The 22,898-nt window shown below is 42.4% G+C and overlaps 2 protein-coding genes across 2 annotated transcripts in view; one reads left to right on the top strand and one right to left on the bottom strand.

Moving 5' to 3' along the window:
- Positions 1–19,649, top strand: part of nxn (nucleoredoxin) — a 73,724-nt gene extending 54,075 nt beyond the window's left edge. The window contains exons 2-8 of the mRNA XM_006801539.3: positions 2,087–2,204; positions 6,352–6,485; positions 9,348–9,448; positions 9,578–9,684; positions 10,762–10,941; positions 11,475–11,599; positions 18,553–19,649. Of these exons, the coding sequence (XP_006801602.1) occupies positions 2,087–2,204; positions 6,352–6,485; positions 9,348–9,448; positions 9,578–9,684; positions 10,762–10,941; positions 11,475–11,599; positions 18,553–18,735 (948 nt within the window). The 3' untranslated portion in view covers positions 18,736–19,649. The remainder of the gene's footprint in view (positions 1–2,086; positions 2,205–6,351; positions 6,486–9,347; positions 9,449–9,577; positions 9,685–10,761; positions 10,942–11,474; positions 11,600–18,552) is intronic.
- Positions 19,650–20,331: 682 nt separating this feature from the next.
- On the bottom strand, positions 20,332–22,897 carry mrm3a (mitochondrial rRNA methyltransferase 3a). The gene is made up of 4 exons (XM_006801538.3): positions 22,349–22,897; positions 21,577–21,821; positions 21,343–21,504; positions 20,332–21,253 (listed from the first exon to the last, which is right to left on the bottom strand). Exons 1-4 carry the CDS (start codon positions 22,726–22,728, stop codon positions 20,685–20,687), a joined length of 1,356 nt encoding a protein of 451 aa, XP_006801601.3. The 5' UTR covers positions 22,729–22,897; the 3' UTR covers positions 20,332–20,684.
- Position 22,898: the final 1 nt, after the last annotated feature.

Below are 22,898 nucleotides of genomic sequence, written 5' to 3' on the forward strand. Positions count from 1 at the left end.
AGCTTTCGGAGACAGTCACACTTAATGCTTCTAACCCCATCAATTTGTGAGCAGAGATTGAGTTTCCAGAAGAGCATGAAGTGTGTGGTAAAGCTGTTGACTGTGGCAGACACTGAAGTTTGCTTTTGAGGGAATTCCAGACCGACATAGTTGAGAGGCTCCGGGTCGTCTTGTCCAGCGAACAAACCGTCTGACCTCTGTCGTAGGAAGGTCGTGCGGTTGACCTGTGCTGTTAACAAGGGGGGTTGAAAAAACAATCGCACGTATGATCAGTCTCTCAACCAAACTATCATAATAAATCAGCGCTGCAAAGAGCATACTGACCTGCTAGAGAAACGTACTCGGCGGTAGCTGCTGATTGAAGTAACAGGCACAAGACTTCTTGGCTTGGAGTGCGTTAACACCAACAGCAGCTAAAACAAAACATAAAGAATAGAAATATAGTGTTGGATCTCCTCAGCAGGTCCATTTGTGACTCTATGGTCAGACCCTGCAATCTGATGACCCCAATAATCCGATGAACTCCTATAAGCAAGCACTTGGTCACAGTGGGAAGGAAAAAATCCGTTTTAACAGGAAGAAACCTCTCATCTGCCACGACTGGTTGGTGGTGTGAGACGGGAGACAGAACAGGCTGTGGAGGAGAGCCAGAGATTAGTAATAACCAATGATTAAATGCACAGAGAGAAGTGAGTGAAGAAGAAATGCTGCATCGTGGGAAGTCCCCGGCAGTCTAGGCCTATTACAGCGTACATAAGGGAGAATTCAGGGTAATCTGATCCAGTTTTATCAAAAAGGAACGTTTTAAACCTAGTCTTAAAAGTAGGATCGGAGCTTGACTATTCATGTATGTATGTGAGGGGAAAAAAATATCAATATCCTTGCGATTCCATGGCATGTTTACGTCTACACCTAGCAAGCATTGTCTGCGTCTTTTGCACTTTGCACATTGTATTTACTTGACTGCAGTGCCTCTCGGTGAGGTGTCACTGCTGTACGAACAGTGATGATAAAACCAAAGGGCAGTGAAGTCACTGTTTTCACAAAGAGTGCAACAAAAGGTTTTCATCAGCCTGGAGCTCAACAGTAAGCAAACTCCAGGCTTACCGCACTGAGCGGTGCTCATTTCATTTAACTGTTTAGAAGTGTTTTGCTTGCTGTCATAAATTATTTCCTGCTGCACAAAGCTAAGTATGTGTTTATATCTCAAAAGATGAACTCGCTGCTCTAGTTTGACTATATTTCAGTAGATACACGATTTCCAGCAAAGGTGTTTTGTTATATTTTGACCTTGAAGACGCAGTGTGTGTTTATTAAAAATGTTTTATAATATGTGTTTTCTTTTTCCGTTTTGTATTTAAATTTTTCAAGCTGGTTTCAGGTTTTCAAGCAAAGAGAACCTTTTCCTCTTCTGTAGATGCTGAAGCAGCAGCGCTGCACAGGGATGATTGCTGCTCTTTACAAGACAGGGCTATTTTCCATTCACAGCGTAGGACTCTTCCTCTGATATGGAAAGTGAGCCTCAGAAAATGCTTGATCTGCTCTTTGATGTTAAGGACTATGCTGATCTCTGAACTCGATGAATAACGTCAGTTCACACACAGATATCTGGCTGTAAAGGGTCTTATCTGGCTTTATGAGATGGTTAATATCATCTTGGCATATAGGAAAGTATTATGATTAAATTTAAGGCCAATGAACGTTCATAAAAGCCTACAAAAGTATGAGTCGCTTATGTTGCGCACTTCCTTTTACTGTTATTCATGATGCCGCAGGGACAGCACATCTGTGCTAGTTCACCTCAGGGCTGCATGCACTCTCCTACTATTTTCATTCTGCTTTTGTAGTCCATAGGGTTTATTTTAAATGACAGAGGAGGTATTTATGCTAAAATAAATAAAATACATCAACATTTGTTTTCACTGTAGTACTCCAGGTGCACACATTGCATCATTAAACACATAGTTTTAGACCGTTTTGTGCTGCTTTTCCAGCTCGGAAATGGAATTAGATACAAATCTGTTCCCTGAAGTGTTATCAATCCACATTTTCCAACCACTCCTTATCTTTTTTTTTCTGCTTTCAGATGAAGCTGTGGAACAAGTATAAGGTAACCAGTATCCCATCTTTGGTGTTTGTGGACGCCTCCACGGGGAAGATCGTGTGTCGAAACGGTCTGCTGGTGGTCAGAGATGACCCCAAAGGTGAGCTCAAGCATCTAGAGCTACAAACACACACACAGGCCACAATATTAGTAAAACCATGTGGCTGATTTATTTTTATTTCCTAACCTCAAGCTCTGACTCTAATCCTCTTTACTGAATGGTTAACCCTAACCCCAGTTCAACCCTAGAAATATGACTGTTTAATGAGGTAATGGGAAGACGTTTTGAGGGTCAAAAGGACAAACATCATAGATCAGTTTCTCGCACAGTTTGTCTGTCATAGCTTATAGCGCTAAATTCTTGGTGGGTAGCAATCATCAGTCACTCTTGCTGAGAGTAATAAGCGGCATAACTCATTGAGAATTGCATACTGACTTTACACCAGTCTATCTTCTCTACTGTAACACTTGTCACTTCCAAATGTATCTCATGAAACGGCAGCAGCTGGGCTGTAATATTTCCCCTGTGGCAAAAGGGTATGAATGAGCAACTTGAATAGCAAACTTCAAGATAAGAAGATGTTAAGTTTCTATCTTCATGTGAAGAAAAACATGCTGCATGCATGAGCAAAATATCTTCATGGTGAAGATAAACAGTCGTGTAAATTCTTGTAAATTCTTTAGTCAGGTGGAAAAACAAACCCTCATGGGGAAGAGAGAAAATATGTAAATGTGTTTATGGTGTTATTAGAAATGTTGGATGCTAGACTTAAAGATGGCAACCCTTTCAGTCTTGTTAAAACTGCCCAGCTGGCATCTTCCTGTTTCTTTCCCACACACAGTTTAAATCAAATATAGTAACCAAACACCTTCTTGGGCCTTACAAAAGGTTACTGTATCAAATTCTAAAAATGATTTCATCTGAGGTTTTTATGAAGGGGGCGAAATGGCTTCTTTTTTTTTTTTGTAATGATTGTTTTGTGCTCAGTGTGCACAAGCTGAACACGGAGCTCCTAACAACCTGGTTTAGCCACTACATCAGAATAGTTTCACAGGCCAGTGCTGTTCAAGCTTGGATTTGTTCCAGTGCTGCACACTGCACGTGGGCACTGTTCATACCCTCCTACTGAGCTCATGAGATTTAACCCAAGAATGACAAAAAAACCCAAACAATCTCCTTGCCTGTTAGTGCATCTTTTCCAGTATTAAAAACCATAGGTATAAAAGTTATAAGATGAATAATTTCTCTTTATTTGTTACATATTGGACAGTTTCTTTTTTTTAAATGGTAACAGTAGGATGATTTCATGCTGGAACACCTTTTAAAAATATGATTATTATTATTATTATTATTATTATTATTAAGACACTAACATAAACAGCTTAATAATGATTTACCATCACACCAGCAACAACTTTAGAACCACCAAGAAACTGGATAGCACGTCTTTGGACAGGTTCAAACTTTCTTGCTGTGAGGTGATCGATGCACCATCGTGCTGTTATACTGGCTAACTCATCAAATCACACCTTCAGGTTGGTTAGCTGATGTCCTACCCTCTTCTAGTTTAGTCCGTTTTTTTCCCCCTTTAAACTCATCTAGCAACCAAAGCACATAAACACTCCAAGCTACATCCACAGAACTACTATTCAAGACCCTCTCTAAATCCTGAGCCCGGGTAAACAACAAGACTTCAACCACAGGTGAGAATTGGGTAACCAGTGAGGAGTACACGGAGTTTATCCAAGAGATTGGACTGAAATAAATACTACACGATTAGTATGACTTCTGAACTTGACTTGCTGTATCCACTGGCAAGGTGAGATGTGTAAGATCACACCGGCCTTGAGATCAGTCAGTGTCTCTAGGCCCTCGGAAACTACCGGTAACAAGGAAGGGGGGGAAAAAAGTGTATTCTCCAGGTGGTTGCCGAGGTGTTGTTGCCAGCTGCTAAATGAAATTGGTCGCAGTTAAGGTGCTATACCAAAAATACATATTTCCCGCCTGCTTTTATTTATTTGTCATTTTGCTTGGTAGACGGTGACTCATCTGCACAATTTTTCCGTTGCACTTTTTACAATTTTGCTATCACTCACCATTAAAAACTAAAGGTGACCAAAGCAATCACAACGATTTTTTTTTTCTCTCTAGTGACCTCATTGTGTCATGGTTCACACCAATCATGTTGTTTTGTTTTGTTTTCTCTTCTGCAGTGTCATCTTTTTAATTCAAATTTATGTCACATGCTTCCTGTAAAGACTTATTTATTATCTATACGTAAACCACAGCCAAGCATAACAATTTGAGATATTTATTTATTTATTTATTTTACTTCTGTTTTCACTCAGTTTTCTATCTGCTAATTGAAAATGTGCATTTAAATTCTTCATGTAAATTCTTAGTTTTATAAGAAATAAAAATATATAGCCTACCACATTGGGTTCACACCATAAATAAGTCGTTTAAGTTAACCAAAATGTAATGAGCGCAGTAACTAAGGTCAGACCCACATTAACTCGCACACAACACACACCTCAAATTCCTGGTGAGGATTTACTGTGGATATATTGCCCAGTCCCATCATTCAGCGTTTGTCTGAAGCATTTTGCAATAACTTTCCCCCCCTTGTGTTTGAGTTAATGCCACTATAATTATGGTGCCGTGTGAATATTATAGCGTGTCCATGTCTCACACTCTCGTCTTCGAAACCTATAATTTCTGCACTTTGAAAGTGGAGGTGGAGAATTAACAAGAGAGGGCTTGCATTCCTTTCCTGTATTGAGGGCGTCCATCTGTGGCTGAGATGATCTCAATATTTTAAAATGCTGCCTCTTCAAAGCCTGTTAGGTCAGCTTTTTAAAAAAATTATGGTGTCGTGTCATGTGAGAGGGAAGAATAGCAGCCATGTGAGGACTGTGACAGATTTCACTGTCTGTCTAATGAAAGCTGGTCCATGCCTGCAGTGATATTTCCACAGTTCATTAACTAGATGTGAGCTGAGAACATATTAAATTGGTGGCTTCAGTAGCAAAGAGAGCCACCAGCACTTCAGGAAGTTTTGCATCTCTTTGAAATAAAAGGCTGTGCTTTTTTTTTTTTTTCTTTCTTTTTTCTTTTTTTTTAAACATCAGATTTTTAAATTTGATGTATTAGGCTGTGGACGGTTCCTAATGTGACAAATCAATTCAGGTGCAACAGCCATAGCTGGGAGAGGTAAAGGGCAGCAAAAAGTTCGCGTACGCTGACAGTCGGAGGGGCGGGTGAACAATTTGGGACCCCACTGCCTTTCACTGTCGATGAAAGGCCTGACTTGAGTGGTGGCAGACTAGCCCTGCAGCATAAAGATGGAGTGCACTTTTACAATCAGGACAACAATGAAAGGCCGCGCCAGCGCAGTGCAGACGTGTCGTTCCTGCCTAATGAAGCCCCGGACAACAGCGCTCACATAAAGAGTCCATTATGAACCAGCCATACAAGCTTTTATTTATGATTACACCCCCCCCCCCTTTAATTCAGCTGTACCAAATGCATCTCCAGAGCTCGCCGGGAACAATGAAAACACCTTGAAAAGGAAATGAAAAGTGTGAAAGAGAGCAGGAGGGAAGTATTTCTGACAGCTTTCATTTGCTTAAGAGGTTCGACATTTCTTTTTCTTTAAGTGTGTGTGTGTGTGTGTGTGTGTGTGTGTGTGTGTGTGTGTGTGTGTGTGTGTGTGTGTTCACATGTGTGCATATTTTCAAAGCAGAAAGCACAAAACAGCCCTTTAAAAACATATTTCAATGACAACTGTGTGTGGTGGTTTGACATGTGACACCCTTAACGGACACAGAAAAGGTGTCTGTGGGTCTTCTGCTGAGCTGAAGTGTGACTCTTGAGTCCACATTTCAGTATCTAAGCAGCTGTTAGATGGATTACCGTGATGTTTTGTAAATATTCATGATTCCCAGACATGAAATCCTAACAGTGTCACTGTGAGTTATAGTGGTTTTAAGTGTGAGTTAAAGCTTTGTGCAACAGTGGACAATTTGTCATGTTATTAATAATGAATGCAGCCAAATACCTATGAAAACACAGCGTCATCATCTTCTGCTGCACTTGTTCCACTGGTATGGAACAAAATACCGGCATTTAGCTCAAATCAGTGCCACGCAGCAACTCTTAGAGCCGCTAGCATGGCAATAATCTCTCGTTTTCCTTCCCATGTTTCCCCTTTCTTTGCCCCCTCTGCTTTCCTACCCTCTCTCAGGCCTGGAGTTCCCCTGGGGCCCGAAGCCATTTGCGGAGGTGGTGGCAGGACCTCTGCTCAGGAACAACAGACAGACAACAGACAGCAGCTCTCTGGAGGGACACTATGTGGGAGTGTATTTCTCAGCACACTGGGTGAGTGGAGAGAAGACAAAGAGGACCCCGTCTTTTTTTTCTTTTCTTTTTTTTTCCCTATTCAGGGCTCCTGACTCTGTGAAAACATTGAGACATCAGAGAAAAAAGAGCGGCAGCAGCACAGCAGAGCAGGAAGAGGCAGAAACAGATAAGAGAGAGGAGCGAGACTCCATTGTGTTTGACTGTTTATATTACAGCGGTTGATGATCTCCATCAGTCCTTTCACCACCAACTGTGGATCAGTCACCACACCCCAAAGACGTCACACCGTTGTTTCTTTTCTTTGCTGCCGCTGCCGATAGCCAGCGAAGGTCATGACTCACGATGCGTGGAAGGCGTTAAATCATCGCTGTGCTGTTCCTGATGAGATGCAGCGCGAGCTGCCGAGGCCAGTCGGCACAGCAGCTGCCAGAACCGTAGCCTCAGATACCGGCTGCTCAGAATGGTGACGCCTGAATGCTGGCGCAAACCCCAAAGCCATATAAAACTGAAAGGACAAGTCACAAAAAGCAATTACAGGAGTTTATTTGCGGTGTTTTACACCAGGGTCCCCTGGTTACTCGTGTTAATCTATCTGCTACTAAAGCAGTCTCACAAAAACGAAATGCCAGCACTTTGCCTTGGCATCCTGATAGTATATTTTCTTTACTTTATTTCCCTCCTTCATGTTGGAGGGACCTAAATGCCCCATGGCAGAGACACATGCAGCGTGACCTTCTCTTGTAGTGGGAGAAAACTTTAGTAGTACTAAAGTTAGTACTAAATAGTACTAAAACAAGCTTGTGTAATGAGCCATGAACACACTTATACAGTGTTTATATCTGTAAGGTATAAGGGAAGATCGCACTTACTACACAAGATACTTTGTGCTTTTGTCCCAACGTCACTTTGTGTTGATATGATGAAGTGCCACAGTAGGAAGCTTTAAGCTTCTCTACTTAGTAAACAGGAAGATGAGATGAGCCTTAGACATATGATATGTAATTAAGTCTAGCAAAAATACCTCAACATATTTACAGGGAAGGAAACTGAAGCAGCTATGGCATTAATCCATATTTACAGGGAATGTGCTTACTGTGTGTATGTTAAAGATGTAGTCACTGTGACACAAGCAATAAATCTGGCATTTTTGAAAGATTATTTTGGGGCATTTTTGCCATTATTAGACAGGTCAGTGGAGAAAGCAGGAGAGTGGTGCAGACAGAGAGCAAAGGCTCCAGGCTAGAGTCGAAGTTGGGCCAGTGCATTCAGCCTTTTTGTGGGAAATGGTCGCCTTTGTCCGTTTTGATACAAGAGCATCACACAGTTGCTGCAGATTTGTTGCCTGGACAGCCATGATAGTACTGCACATAACTGGATTAAGATTTGTTGACTGTGGAGGCTTTTAGAGTACTGTACAGTGTACAGTGAGCTTATTTTCATGTTCAAGAAACAAGTTTGAGATGTTGTGATTTACGATGTTGCTCATTAGTCTCCAGCCATTGTAAAATGGGTATACTGTGATCATAAAGGGATGATTATGGTCAGCAATAATACTCAGGTAGGCTGTGGATTTTAAATGATGCGTAGTGTGGCAAGAAAATATCCCCCACACCACCAGCAGCCTGAATCATTGATGCAAGGCAGGATGGATCCATGCTTTCCTGATTTGTTTTGTTTTTAATGCCAGATTCTGACCATAACATCTGGATATTGCAGCAGAATTGGAAACTCGTCAGACCAGACAACATTTTTTCCGATATTCTGCTGTCTAATTTTGGTCAGCCTGTGTGAATTGTAAATTTCCTGTTCTTAGCTGACAGAAGTGGCACCCAGTGGGAACTTCTGCTGCTGCAGTCCATCTGCTTCAAAGTTTTTATGTGTTGTGCTTTCAGAGATGTTCTTCTGCATACCGTTTTTAGAACCAGCGGTTATTTGAGTGTACTGTTGCCTTCCTATCAGTTGAAAGCAATCTGGCTATTCTCCTCTGACCTTTGACATCAACAAGACGTTTGCGGGAAAGTCCCAGCAGATCAGCAGTTTCTAAAATATTCAGGCCAGCTTATCTGGCACTGACAACCGTGCCATATGCAAAGTCACCTCTCTTCTCCATTCTGATGCTCAGTTTGAATTTCGAGAGGTTGTCTTAAGCATGTTTACATTCCTAAATGCACAAAGCTGCTGCCGTGTGATTGTATGATTTGATATTTGTGTTACTGAGAAGTTGAACAGGTGGACTTGGTGAAGAGGCTGATGAGTGTATATGTATGTGTATTTTGGTACTTTCTGTCCTCGTGCTTCTCTTAGCTGAAGCAGTCTGCATTCATTAATTGAATTACTTATCGTTCATGGGCTAATCAATGTTTAAATAAGCACAGTCTGAGAGAAGAGAAGAAAATCTATTGTCCCTGAAATCATTTTAACCTCAGTTTCACTCAATGCAAACATGTGGCATGCATTTTGTAACTCTTCAAGCTGGTTTAAATATTATGTTTCTATTTTATTATATATTCACAGCAGAGAAAACAAAGAAAATACAGATGCAAAGCAAACAGAGCATGGGAAAGAGGCTGGAAGTTGAGACTAGTCTGTTTTGCTTCTCACTGTCATGGTGCTCTGATGTCATCATAATGCCAGCCATGCCACCGCTCCCCCTTGCGCTCTAAACACATACAGTAGAGCAAATACTTTCTTAAGCTCGAGTATTCCTCGGGATTAACGTTTTAAATAGCCTGGATACAAAACAAAAAAGAATTACTAGTTTGTGGAAAGGTGTTTGGCGGCGGAGAGGAAAATAGTTTTGGGGAAAAACCCTGGGGAATGAGCACCTTATTACACTTGTGACTGTGTATATTAGATGTTCACTCGTTCGCTCTCTCTCAGTGCCCACCGTGCCGCAGTTTGACTCGTGTGTTGGTGGAATCGTATCGGACCGTCAAAGAGTCGGGCCAGAAGTTTGAGATAGTGTTCGTCAGCGCCGACAGGTGAGCGACACTGCACCTGCCTTTTGCCTGTTAAGAACCCAACTGGGTCCCTGCTTACCTGTTGTTATTAAAACCAAGAAATCAGCATCTGTTGTCTTCCTGTTCGGTTCTCCCCTCCAACCCGCTCAGGTCAGAGGAGTCCTTTAAGCAGTACTTCAGCGAGATGCCATGGTTGGCAGTGCCTTATTCAGATGAGGCTCGGCGATCGCGGCTCAACAGACTATACGGAATACAAGGTATTTCACCAGCTCCATCACCGTTATCGCTGAATATGCATGTTTTTGCTGGCCTGTTATGCTATTTATCCATTGCTTTGTTGAGAGTTGCAGCCAACCGCATCACTGCACAAAAGGCAGAAAAGCATCCATCATCTCCCTGCGATGAGAGGCTGATGCTAGTGATAGTGTTGGTTAGTTACGCTGTTGTTTTTATTGGCAGATGTAAACAGCAGGAAGAAAATAGTTCTTCCTTATTAATTTATTCAGTTTTGGCACTTTGAGCGCTACAAGTCAAGATCCTTTTAGTTACATCACATTCAAGAGAAGGCCAGTTTCTTCAAAATCTAACAAATAACAGTACAGATCAGGAAAAAATATGTGATTGTTGAGTACAGTGTGCCTTTTAAGATAAGAGCAGAAAGTGGATATATCTATTTTTTTTCTCTCTGCCAAACTTGGTTATGTCACATACTGAAACACTGGCACAAAGGCTTGACAGCTCTTTGTGCTGGGCGGGCAAAACAGCAACACAGATCGCCCTGCAGCCTGAGGAATGTGGGCTGGTTATCCAGTTTACCGTCTCACTGCGGAAGTGCCGTGCCTTCCTCCTGAGTGTGTGAGTGGATGACTGTGGATGAAGTTAGCGAAAACTGGCCGTCGGCCTGTCCTGCAAAGAATTTGAGGAATGTGTACTGGACCAGTTAACACTGCCCCCCCCACACACACACACACTCAAACCCCTGCAGTCTCTGATTTCCCCCACCTCAGTTAACTTCAGTCCACATGTGCAGACAGGAATTTACTGATTGCTGCTTGCTTGCCTGATTTGTGTCTGTTTCTGATAAAGGAATTGTATTCACAGTGTGGGTGGCTTGTAAAAGCACTATCAGAGGGGTAACGGACAGAGCTAGAGGGAAGTGAGAATCCCCAAAAAGAGGTTTAAAAAAAAAAAAAAATCTCACTGTGAAAGGGAAAAGAGTGCGTCATGATGCGATAATTAAAGGAAACGACCCATACCACCTCCCAGGCTTTTGCCCATTTCCTCCCCTCCTATGTTTCTCTTCCTTTCATCATCATCATCTTTCTCCATTCCAGGTATTCCCACGTTGATTCTGTTGGACACGGAGGGTCACATGATCACGCGACAGGGCCGGGTGGAGGTGTTGAACGACCCAGAGTGCCGGCTCTTTCCCTGGCACCCTCGGCCCGTGCTCGAGCTCAGCGAGTCAAACGCCGTGCAGCTCCACGAAGGGCCCTGCCTCGTCCTGTTTGTGGGTGAGAGGCTGAGGCTTTATAATTCGGCGAAGTTCCACATGGGGCTCTGTCTGAATGAAGTGGCATTTATTTAGAGCATATTGAATGTCAGACTCTGCGGAAAATTCTTCCAATGTCGAAAGGTCCCAGAGGGAAATGCTGTGGGAAATGCTTCATGTAGTATTTACTGTTTCCATCTATTTATATGCTAATACGGGAATGCTAATGCAAAAAAGAAAAGAATTTTTCCAGTGAATGGCACTGAATGATTTAGACATTAAGGTGTAGAGAGGAAACAGACATGGAAAAGAATTTGAGAGTGCAAAGTGATGACCCTCAAAATATGAGACCACCCTGGTGTCTCCTGAGGCCAAACCAAATCGCATAACAATACTGAGGACCATCTGTACATGTAGTTTCTTTCATCTCTTCACTCATCTGTCCTCCAGTTGCCTTGTAGCCACTACTTTCACTCATCTGTTAGTTTTTTCCTCTCCCATGTGGCTTCTTCATGCTTTTAACAGAGCTCTGTTTCTCTTTCCTGGTTAATGCAGACGCTGAGGAGGAAGGTGAATTGGAGCCAGCCAAGGAGCTGATTCAACCAATAGCGGAAAAGCTCATGGCCAAGTACAAAGCGAAGGAGGAGGAGACGCCGCTGCTGTTCTTTGTGGCTGGAGAGGTGAGATAAGCCGACAGAGTGAAATACCATTTCACACAAAACTGGCATAAGCTGGGGTTTGTTTGTTTTTTTGGGGGGGGCGAGGTTTGAACATCCTGCTCTACCTGAGCTGTGCTTCGGGATGATTTAGTCTTTGAATGTACAGCTCAGACGATCCTGTGTTTTTGGTTTCTTTTTGTTTTGGTTTGGGGGTTTTGAGGCAGATACAGACATGATAGTGAAAATGCCAGTGCAATAACACAGCGACGTGCATAAACAAACATTTCCAAACATTTCTGGTTTGTTTTTAAGGAGGTGGAGACGCGTTAGACAAAAACAGACTCTCGGGAAATAACAGTATTCTATCCAGAGGAGGATTTCACCTATTTTTGTCACGTTGTCTTTGACCACATCCAGCAGTTACTTTCTCACTTTGGCCCTTCTGCAGTTTCTACCCACTACTGTGGGGAAACATGTGGCTCTGCTGCTGCTGCTCGGTGTTCACCACCTGCTTGCTAACTGCGTGTGACTGTTGTGAGTTACTAAAGAGTCAGTTTTCTGGAAAAAAGCTGCCTGCTGCCACTAAGAGTCACCCTGCGTGAGTGGCGAGAGTGAACAGAACAGTTGAGGGTCAGAAGACCAAACAATGACTTAAACAGCAGTAAAATGACTCATAAAATGATAAATGTAGGGTTGAAGAGATACTTTGGAAACACAAAGTTGCATATTGACAATGTCAATATATGTTTATATTCAACAATTTATTTTAGCTGCTTTGGATTTGAGTATTTAAGGGGATGTATTAGTTTCAAGTAATGAAGTCAGCTTATTTACAAGTAATCCCCATGAGCCAAAAGCTCAGGCTTCAGGGTGCTCTGTAATCTCTGATGCTGCTTTCCATTTGAAGTGGGAACTGAGAAATCCAGAGTTTCCAGTTGGAATTTTCCACTCTACCGCCCCCTTCAGTCAAACTTTCCACTCAGAAAGTCAGGGCAGCCACACCAACCTTGACTTTGCAATTAAATTAAAATTAAACTTTAGAACTTGTGCATATGTGCAGTAGATGACATTTCCACAACTTCAGTGGCTACTAAAGCATTTGAGGCCGTGTTCTTGAATGTGCAAGAGAGGCATTCAGTCCCATCCATGACCTACAATTCAACTGTGCGCCTCTATCATGATGGGTAGACGCAGAGCGTGGCAGCATTCTCCCTCACAATACTGACAAATCATCCTTCCTATCTGCGCAGTATCTCCTCCCACATCTTCCCCGTGTGGGATGAGCCGTGGAGCTTTCATAATACTTGTTATCTCGTGTTGTTCTGCCTTGACCTCTCCAGAACTGGTGCAGCAGCAGACATAATTACCAGATTAGCTACCTCTCCTCAGTTCCCCCGCACTCTGTCCTCCAGCCAGCCTTCCTCCCAGTTCAATCTGGGGGTGACGGCACTGGTTTCTGGTGTGTCACTTGCCCAAAAGCAGGCTCCGGTTTCAGTTGCAGGTCTTGCACATGTGCTAACTGGTAGCTCAACTCTAATGTCTGCTTTGGAATATCGGTGGCACATGTACGCAGACCTAGAAAAGCTTAAGTTTTAAGGAAAGCACGAGTTGGACTGATAGCGTTTCGTGTTAAATGTGTCAGGTCAAAGAAATGTTGGCACAAACACAAAGAAACGCTGTTGCACTGGAGCTTGCGGTTATTCGGGAGCAACACATGCTAAGCCGTATACTTTTACATCCATGTAGTGCAGGTCTAATTTCCTGGCTGTAGCTCAGCCGGCTATGAAATCACCAGGTTTCCCCCTCCAGACTGGGTTGCGTCAGATATCGCTTCCCATGTCAGGCATTCTGTGAAGCTTCCATGCTCTGGGCTCCTTCAGCTTAGCTTGTGTTTGCCCTGGTAGGCACACACTTCTCTGCCAGACCAGCTGCTGGGTTTTCTGTGTCCATGAGACAGCAGTATGTTGGCAGCCCCTCAGGGGGGAGGCCAGTCTGAGCTGAATGATACAGGATCTTCTTACCCAACTGTAAAAAAAACATACGCCACAGGGTAGTACAGTATACTGATTTATAATCGCAGAATGAAAGATCTTTTGTTCTTTAACTTCTGCTGCGTTTTGGCTCTTGCATGCAAAATGAACTTGAGCGGTATTATCCAGTCACATAAGAATTTAATAGACTTTTGTGGCAGCCAGAAGTGACTGTGATTCTGCTCTTCAAAGCTTTGTTTTTGCCTGCTTGATTTGTGTGTGTGTGCGTCCCTAAACAGGATGATTGCTTTGACTTTGAGATTATAGTGGGTTGCATAACCACTCTGGTACTGCATTTATTCAAATCGTAGCACACTGGCAGTTTCTTTCGCATTCATTATGTTTTAATGTAAAATGTGAATGCTTCACATATGCACATTTTGATCATGTTAGTGGAAAGACAAGGTCATACTGTGGTCCAACATGTTTATACAGATCAATAGTATAACAGTGGTGGTCCCTCGAGGTTAATGCCTCGGTTTTTGCCTTAAGCCTTAATAAAATTTTAAAGAGATTACTTGTGTTTTGAAAAATGACCTTCTGCACAGTGGGTTCATTTCTGGGGTCAGCCTCAAGTGGCCATCCAAGGCACTCTACTGTTATATGGCCTTAGCTAGTAACAAATGTATATGGGGTTTTGTTTGTTTTTGCTTTTTCTGTTTCTGCGGTGAGGTGTCAAGCAAAAACAACAAGCGTGGGATATAATAACCTAACCGGCCAGTCAGAAGGGTTATTTCCTAATTATCTTACCAGCTAGTGACCCAAGCAGGTTTCATTCAGCAATGTAGACCAGGGCTCTGGGTTGTGAGAAAGTCTGTGTTGTAGTAGAGATGTCCAAAGCTCGATCTTATGCCTCCATGTTTCTAAATGGATGACCGGTAACTTTACATGTGACCATGTGTGTAAGCATGTAAGCATTCACAGGAACAGAATTTTATCTATGCTGGCATTGCAGAAAATTACCTCATGCAAATATTAACAAAGCACACAGCTAAACATCATAAAGGAAGATGAAGGCCTGTGATATTTAGCGATTGTGTGTTTATCTAGCTTGTTAGCTGCTAACAGGCTACGTCCACTCTAATGCATTTTTGTTTGAAAACTAATCGTTTTCTCTCAGTTTTGGCCTCCCGTCCACAGCGAAAATGGAGACTTCCTAAAACGATGACGTATGTTAGTCATATGATGCAGTCATGTGACCAATTAAACAAAGATAGCGGAGTTGTTTTGTTTGCTCTCAATTTTAATAGCCCTATTAAAGATTAATATCAGTCAGTACATGCTCCAGATAGCTTTTCTTCAAATTCTTTAACTCGCACTCGTTTTTGCAATTTTGTACTTTTGTACTCCAACTCATTGTTAGTCCATTTAAAAAAACTCGGTGCTTTTACTCAACATTTTGCCGCGACGTCTCAAAGATCAGGAAAGTAAATAAACGACAGACAGAAATGAGGCAGGTCCAAGCTTCTTGTTTTTCACGCATGCGCAGTACTGGGACGTAAGCGTTTTCAGACGTTTCTATGTGGACGCGCAACTCTGTGAAAACGAGTGAAAACGACTGAAAACGCTCGTGTGGACGCGGAGCGTTTTCAGACGAATCTATCCGGGCTAGTGTGGACGTAGCCACAGTTACAGGCCAAATGGAACACAATTATTGCATTGACTGAGAGTTTAAGTTATAACTTGTTTTCCATCTCAAGGTATAGTACTGTGTATAGGTCTTGAGACACCCCTCATTTCTTTGCATTTTGCAGGGATAATGGGAAATGGGCGAATCAATATACTGAAATTTTGAAATCTTTTGCACATTGCTTTAACTGTAACTGTGTAGAAAAATTAATCTGTTGGATTTTATTTATTTATCGGTGCACCAGGTAAAAATGTTTTAAATTTCAGCAGTATAAGGTAGATATATCTATGACAATTACGACTTTTTCTCAGGACATCAAAGGTGACCTGTGAGATGGACACAACCCCAGCTCAGGGGCGAGTGGCTGGGTTCATCATTATCAGCTGAATCCTTATCAGATGGTCGATGTCTGTTTCTGAAATGCCACAATGCATCAGTAATCAGAACAAGCCTGGCACGGCCCAGCAGGTCCCACACGGTAAACACAAGCTGAGCCTTATCACAGCTGTGAGTGTGGGTTACAGAAGAGAGGCCCTTTGTCTTTTTTCTTTCTTTTGTTCTCGGCTGAGCTGCAGAGGGCCCCTCTGAAATGACTGCACCTCGTGAGAAGCAGTTTCCACAAGCCAAAAGCCACAAAAGATAAAAAATATGCACGGAGGTGAAGACTGTTGCAGAGATTACATCTTCTCATATCGAAAATGCTGAAAAGATCATGCTGATGGATTTTGGAGTTTCTCTCGTTGTGGTTTCTTTACAGATGATCTCTAATCTATGCTTCGTATGGCTGCAAGTGAGCCTGCAAGCAAGAGCTTTTATTTGTAGTATTAAGCAGTATTTCTCTCGTAACAACATTGTCCTTAGTGACAGCTTACATCTGTGAGCATTAAGTAGTTGATGTATGGTGATTTGCAGCATAATAAAATGGTCTATTCAGAGGAAGTTAGCTGCCTATAACAAAACACCACACTTCAATTCATCTGTTCCATCTGTTAGCAGTTTTGGAAAGTAGAGATCACAGACTTCATCTTGGCATACTTATCCTTTTTAGGTAGCGGTGCAGCTATTTAATGAAAAGTCTGAGGGCTCATTGTGGGGTTTGATCCATTTAACAAGAGTAGCTGCGGATCCTCTGATAACAAAGAAGAGACAACAAATTGAACTTCGAAGAGTATCACATGAAGCAGGAAATCCATCCAAAGTTGCGATATCGTTGACTTTGTTCCACTTAACTCACTCTGTCACATAAATCAGTAACTAACAGCATCAGAGGCCTTTATTTAAAGTCCAGCTCTTTGTTGCAGTGCCACCCTCTGGCCTTTCCTTGTATGTTCTGCATTTGAAACTAAATCTTTGCCATATGGAAGTGATCTTTAATCTTTGAAGCTCTCCCTCCAAGCCAGCAAGCTAAGCTGAGGAGAAGCTGGGCCATCGTGTCATGAGGATGAGGAAAATGTTGCAAATGATATTAGTATATTAGCTGTAAGCATTTAAGAGAACTATGTGACCTCGCTAAACTCAACACATGAAATTCATTCGCCGAGAATAATGGATCTCTGTCCAGGCAGGAATGCTGGTTGCCGAAGCGCTCGCGGCTGGAACTTTAAGCTGAATTACGAAACTGTGATTTCATGTTCAGCCTCAATAATTGATGGCCCTCTCAAGCTTGTTTGAAAGTTGCTGCTTGCCTTCCCCCTGTAGTGATTCATATCTATAATCTCTGGGTACAGAGGTTGTAATCCTGACATGTTAAGGGGTGAAAGGTGACATCAAGCCTCAGGCTAAAAAATGGTGAAGCTGTTTTAAAATAACTGGAAAGAACTCAAACTGGAATCCCCACTATACACCCAGCAGCAATGTATTTTTAACACCCCCCCCCTCTCAAATCTGCACTGCTCCATCTCCCGCTAACATTAATATGCTCTGCGATGGGAGTCAAATTTGATGTGGGTGAGCTTTTGATAAAGGAGGGATGCTTTTGGACGCCCACCGTGGTCCTTCCCGTCTTTCTATGCAGCAGGATGTGTGACTAAGGAGCGGCTCTGTGGTCTCTCTGGGCAGGCCGCCTGCAGGAAGATGGCAGAGAAGAGTTTCTCATATTCTCTTTCAAGAAGTGTGCATTAATAAATGGTGCCAAGCAGTTCTGGATTTTATAGCGTGGCATAGTTCAAGTGCAGGGCGCTGTCCTCGTTTTCTGAAGTGTGAACCGCTGTGGAGTACGAAAATGTCTAGAGTGTCTCCTCCAGGTTTTTGGTTGTACTTCAAATGCCATGTCAGCAATTGTGGCCAGTATAAAAGCTCCCTCTTATCTCCCAACAAGACATCCCCATGCCATGTACAGAACTGCAGCACTTGCAATCCTGTTGATCTTTGTGGGACATTTTCAGGCATTTTAGGTGACATTTCTACACCGGAGGTTTAGCTGTTTGTTTATGCTGCAGTAGAGTTGGGATTCACGGCCTTCTTTCACTTGCAGGCCCTTTTAAATAAAACTGTGAGCCTGTTTACACTTTTAAAATGCATCTTCGGAGCGCTGCGCACAGTGTCATCAGCAAGCACTAGATTTGTTTAGCTCGAACTAGCAATGAAAACAAAATGTTTGAAGTACTAATATACATGTACCGGCAGTTCTAACTGCTGACAGTTCTTGAGAGAACTTCTGGACTGATTACTCATGTTGGGCCAATCATATGTAAGATTTGCCCACTCACCAAAATTATGCTAAAACTTCCAGGCTGAACCTTACACTTTGTGGTGTAGCATTAATCCAGATTACTTGTCTTTTTGAAATGCATTGGCCTCGATAGAGGATATTTTCTTCTAGTTTTTCTTTAATAATTTAGAGACTGAAGTTGTCACATTGTGCAATAAATTAAATGAGGTGTGAAACTGAAGTCATGCAAAAGAAAAAATGTTGAATTCACTACACAGCAGAACTTGCAGCAACCCAAAACTACAGGAAACAAAGACTTTATATATTTGTATATTTTTATTTTCCTCTCCATCATGATGGAATTTCTTGTGGTATCCCAACCTGTAATGTCAGGAGGCTATATGTGACAAGACTTGAAACTTGAAACATGTGGTGAAAGGATGGAGAAGGCAAAGATTTTGCTGTTAAACTTTTTTATTTTTTTTTATTTTACAATTTTAATCACAGGCTTGCTTTAGTCAAAGCAATGACAGATTTGTGTCATTTTGGCCTGAGTCCCACCAGAGGCCCTGATTGTAGCTTAACCATTCCCGCATGTGAGGAATGTACCGCTCTATCACACAAAATCACACTCAGCGCTGTACTTCCTTCTCATTCCCTGCAGGATGACATGAGCGACTCTCTGCGAGACTACACCAACCTCCCCGAAGCGGCACCTCTGCTCACGATCCTGGACATGTCGGCCCGTGCTAAGTACGTTCGCGATGTGGAGGAGATCACGCCGGCCGTGGTGGAGCAGTTTGTCGGCGACTTCCTGGCTGAAAAGCTCAAACCGGAGCCCATCTAAAGAGACTGTCCACGTATAAACTGGACATATTACATGGGACTCACGCCATCATCCATCCCTGACCTATTGCTACACCCCACAGTTTCCAGGCTCCCACTCTCTCTCCCAGCTACAATCCTGACTGTTAGAGAGATGTCTCACTTTTTACTGGCATTTTAGCATTTTTATTTTAGATGTGTTCCTCTTTCATGGAGTCCCCTCTTTCTCCTGTGGTGCCTTGCATTGACTATAGTCCATACAGTAATATATATGGAGATTCTGTTGTTTCTTTTTCTTTCTTTCTTTTTTTTTTTTTGCCTCAGAATTTTTTTTTTTTTATTCTCTCATGGTGGCATTTCTAGAGAAAACGGAGAATTACCCAGTGGACCTACTTATACAGCCAATCTTTTGCTTTCTGTTTTGTCTGCAAGATTCTTGTTACTTTTGTTTTCTGAATGAAGTTAAGAAAGAATAAATAAAATCATCTTTTTTTTTTTTCTTTTTTTTTTACAGTTGTATTTCACCTGTAGTGCAGATGTGCTAAACTTGAGTTGGATGTAGCTGTACGCCTTCGTGGCCCTATTTAAATAAATAAATATCCCACAGTTTGACAGGTGCACATACAGTAAAGAGCATGTTCTACTTGCTTGTGACAGACCAGTGACTGATGTTTTAACCCCCCTGTCTTCTTGTGTCATGACATGAGTGAAAGTCATCTCTAGTCGGTTCTCATCTCAAAGTCATTATGAGGACTTTCTGTGAAGGTCCCCCTAATGGAAAAAGTCCAGATTTTTTTCTTTTTTCTTTCTAGAGGCACAAAAATGGCTTCTTTTTTTTTTGAAAAGTTGAATGTATAAATCCCTTTTATATCCTGTTACCTTAGTCATAGCTTCTCACACCAATTAAACATTCACTGGCAAGCACAAGAGTTTTGTTCCTGCTAAGTTTTATCAATAAAGTTAGCTCTTGAATATGGAAAAGACAGTGCAGTGATGCTCCAGTTCCTTTCTCAGAAGTTTAAACTGTGTGGGATCAAATGACAAACTTAATGTTGCATTTATTATGGGAGAGTCTGTACCTCGACTTTCTGCTGATGCACTAAAATCTCAGGTGGAACAGAAACTTCTGACCTTGAGCTGTACTAGTAAGCAGGGTAAAGTTCTGCACTTTTGCATAAACAATGTAGCTGCTAATAAAAAAACGTTTTTTTCTCCTTTGTTTAATAAGAGCAAACATCTGGTTAAGGCTCCAACAGAAAACTATTAGAAGGGAAGAAATAGCTGCTTTTTTTTTTTTTGCTTACCTTCCAGCACAAGGCTTATTATGAACTTAAAAGTATTTGATGCAATCGTGATTAACACATACAGCAAAGCTTGTGTGTGGGGGGGAAAAAGTTGCAGTATTACAGAAATTTGATGCATTTTGTTGCTAATACAAATATTTAAATTAAAGTGCACCTTTAAAATTTCCATGAATATATGAGGAACTGAGGGTAGTTGTTTTAAGGAACTCACCATAAATTCTTTGACCTTTCAACTGTATTCATCATCATAATTCAAACTTCCTTTTAACAGGAAGAGACCTCCAACAGAACCACATTCAGGGACTCATTTGGGGGTAAGGAGGGAGAAAGAGGGAAAAAACAGGAGCATGGAGAGGAGGAGTTAATGATGTGAATTAATGGCATGTATACTGATGAAGTGAGGCAAGTGGAGACAAAATGCTCAGTACAGCAAGGAAAGTTATTTGCCTGAGCCAGTAGTTTCATAACTGAGGGATGCTTCACAGTCACCTAATCCAGATTTATCTAGGCTTATCTGTAGATAATGCTTTATTTTTGTTTTTTTTGCAGTGAAAGAAAACAACACATTCAAATTCACATAAATCAGAAACACAGTTTGCAAATGTACTGTTAAGAGTATTATATGGGACACTGTTCAGTCTGATATTTAATAGAAGCATCATGGAAACTATTTCTCAGCTTTACATTGACGTTTCCTTCCAGATGTTTGTAGTTTTAAGAGTTGCTTCCTGCCTTCAAACAGAAGAATGCTAGCTGCCATGGCAGAATTCAAGCTGTCCACATCAGGAACAACGGGAATAAAGAGCCTGTGGCCGTCAGTTTTCTCTGCCAACTTGACTGCTTCAAGGCTCAAACCATTCGTCTCACCACCTATCACAACAGCAGCTGGGCTTTGAGCCCAACTGTCATAGTACAGCTTAGTGTCCACTCTGGGGAGTGAAAGTCCCTCATGTTCAGAGTCCGAATCCGAATCGTAATCCTCGTACTCCATGTTTTTGCGGTTGGGTCTCGTGCTGACCCAGCCGTAATCTCCAGCTTTGGAGGGTTCAGGAGACACATTAACCTTTACTTCTCTACTTCTGTCGGGGCTGCCACTGCTGTCAGCCACGTGGACAGTCACGGGTTTAGGGAGATGGTTTTCAACATCATCCCAGTCAAGGCTGGGATAGATGGGAAGGCGGAAATGGGCGCCCATTGCTGCACGGAGAACTTTAGGCTCCCAAACATCCACACAACCTGTTTGAAAAAAATGCAAAGTTCCCAAAATTCAAAGGAAGGTTTCACAGGATTATTAACTTGATCTCTAATAATTACTGTAAACCTACCCTTTGTGAGGAGGGCATTGTGACAGCCAGCAGCAGCAGCACATCGCAGCATAGTCCCGAGATTCCCAGGATCCCGGATGTTGTCACATATCAGAGACAAAGGCACTGAGTGACCTTTACTTGCAAAGTTTAACTGTGACGGATCTGGGCGAGAAAATATCGCTGCAGAAGAAGAGGTCAGAGTCAGAAATAATTGAGATATTAGTGAGCCAAAAAAGAAAATCTGAGCCTTACCGATCACTCCCTGTGGGGCTACAACGTCAGACCAGAGCTTGATGTCCTCAAACTTGACTTTCACTAGTGTGGCCCTTCTCAGCTTATCTAAGGGCAGCTCTCTGAGTCGATCCACCGTGCTGAAGAACACAGTCTGTGGTTTAGCACCAGCATCCAGGGCGTCACAGATCAAACGCCTGCCTTCAAGAAGGATTTTACCCTGGTGGTCCCGAAACGTCCTGGAACGAGCCACACTCACTAACCTCCTAGAGCAGAGATGTGGAGAAAGAGGAGAAGGAAGGAATGGCTTCAGAAGGATGAGGACAGCTACAAAATCTATGTCTACCTTGGGACAAGATGTTGATGGAGGGCCACATGCACCTGGGTGTCCTGACATACATACTGCAGTTCTTGACCTTCTCATAAAATTACACAGTTCCTCTCTTGGCACCCTATCATATCCTTTCTCTAGATCCACAAAGTTACAGTCTGACTCCTTCTGACCATCTCAATATTTCTCCATCAGTTCTCTCAAAGCAAACATCACATTTGTACTGCTCTTTCTACGTAGTGCTCACTGACCATCACCTCTCTCGTTAAACAAGCTTCAAAAACTCTTTCCCACATCTCCATGGTATGGCTCATCAGCTTTATCTCTCTGTGGTTACTACATCTCGGCACATCAACTTTGTTCTTGCTGTATTCCTAATAATTATGCTTTTGTTTTGTATGCCAGGGCCCATGGCCTCTGGCTGAATCACCTCTGCTGCTGCCCTCACTCGGTGAGACTTACGCCAGTCTTTTATCTCCAGGCGAAGCCCTCTCATAGCGCAGTCCGTCCACTTCATTCTTTGTCACAGTAAAAGCATGTTTCGTAGCTGACTGCGCATCAGTCCTCGTCCTGACAGAGTTTCTCTCTTCGTGATGCTGTGTTGCTGCAGATATGATTCTTCCCCTGGTCTCCCTCTGGATCTTTGGCTCGTCTGACTGAATCTGAGGCGCCTTTATGACTTTTCCCGTCTCGTTTTCAGGAAACAGCACTCTGACAGGTTTCCTCCTCAGTCCGCGTACATACCGTTTTGATTCCACAGTGACACAGCTCCTGGTTGTTAGGAAAGCATGTCGCTCTATCATGGAAATCAGGCAGATCATGCTTCTTGTGTACGCTGCCATTTTGCCTGCTTTCTTCTTCTCTCATCTGTCAGGATGTTTCAGAAATACAAGCTAACCCGCCTAGCGCCACCACCTTTTAATAGCTGACATTGCGTTTACAAATTAAAAATAAACCAAACACATTTGGTGGCGTTATTAATGTAATTATTCAATAACATAATATGTCACAA

This window comes from Neolamprologus brichardi, chromosome 14 (assembly GCF_056152115.1).
Source record: "Neolamprologus brichardi isolate AB-2024 chromosome 14, ASM5615211v1, whole genome shotgun sequence".
Classification (NCBI taxonomy): Eukaryota; Metazoa; Chordata; class Actinopteri; order Cichliformes; family Cichlidae; genus Neolamprologus; species Neolamprologus brichardi.

Excerpts from the sequence above, each read along its gene's own strand:
- mrm3a (XM_006801538.3), bottom strand. The coding sequence starts at position 22,728 with ATGGCAGCGTACACAAGAAGCATGATCTGCCTGATTTCCATGATAGAG. Across the intron at positions 21,505-21,576 it reads AGCCCCACAGGGAGTGATCG|CGATATTTTCTCGCCCAGAT; the intron begins GTAAGGCTCAGA and ends CTTCTTCTGCAG. Across the intron at positions 21,254-21,342 it reads CAATGCCCTCCTCACAAAGG|GTTGTGTGGATGTTTGGGAG; the intron begins GTAGGTTTACAG and ends TTTTTCAAACAG.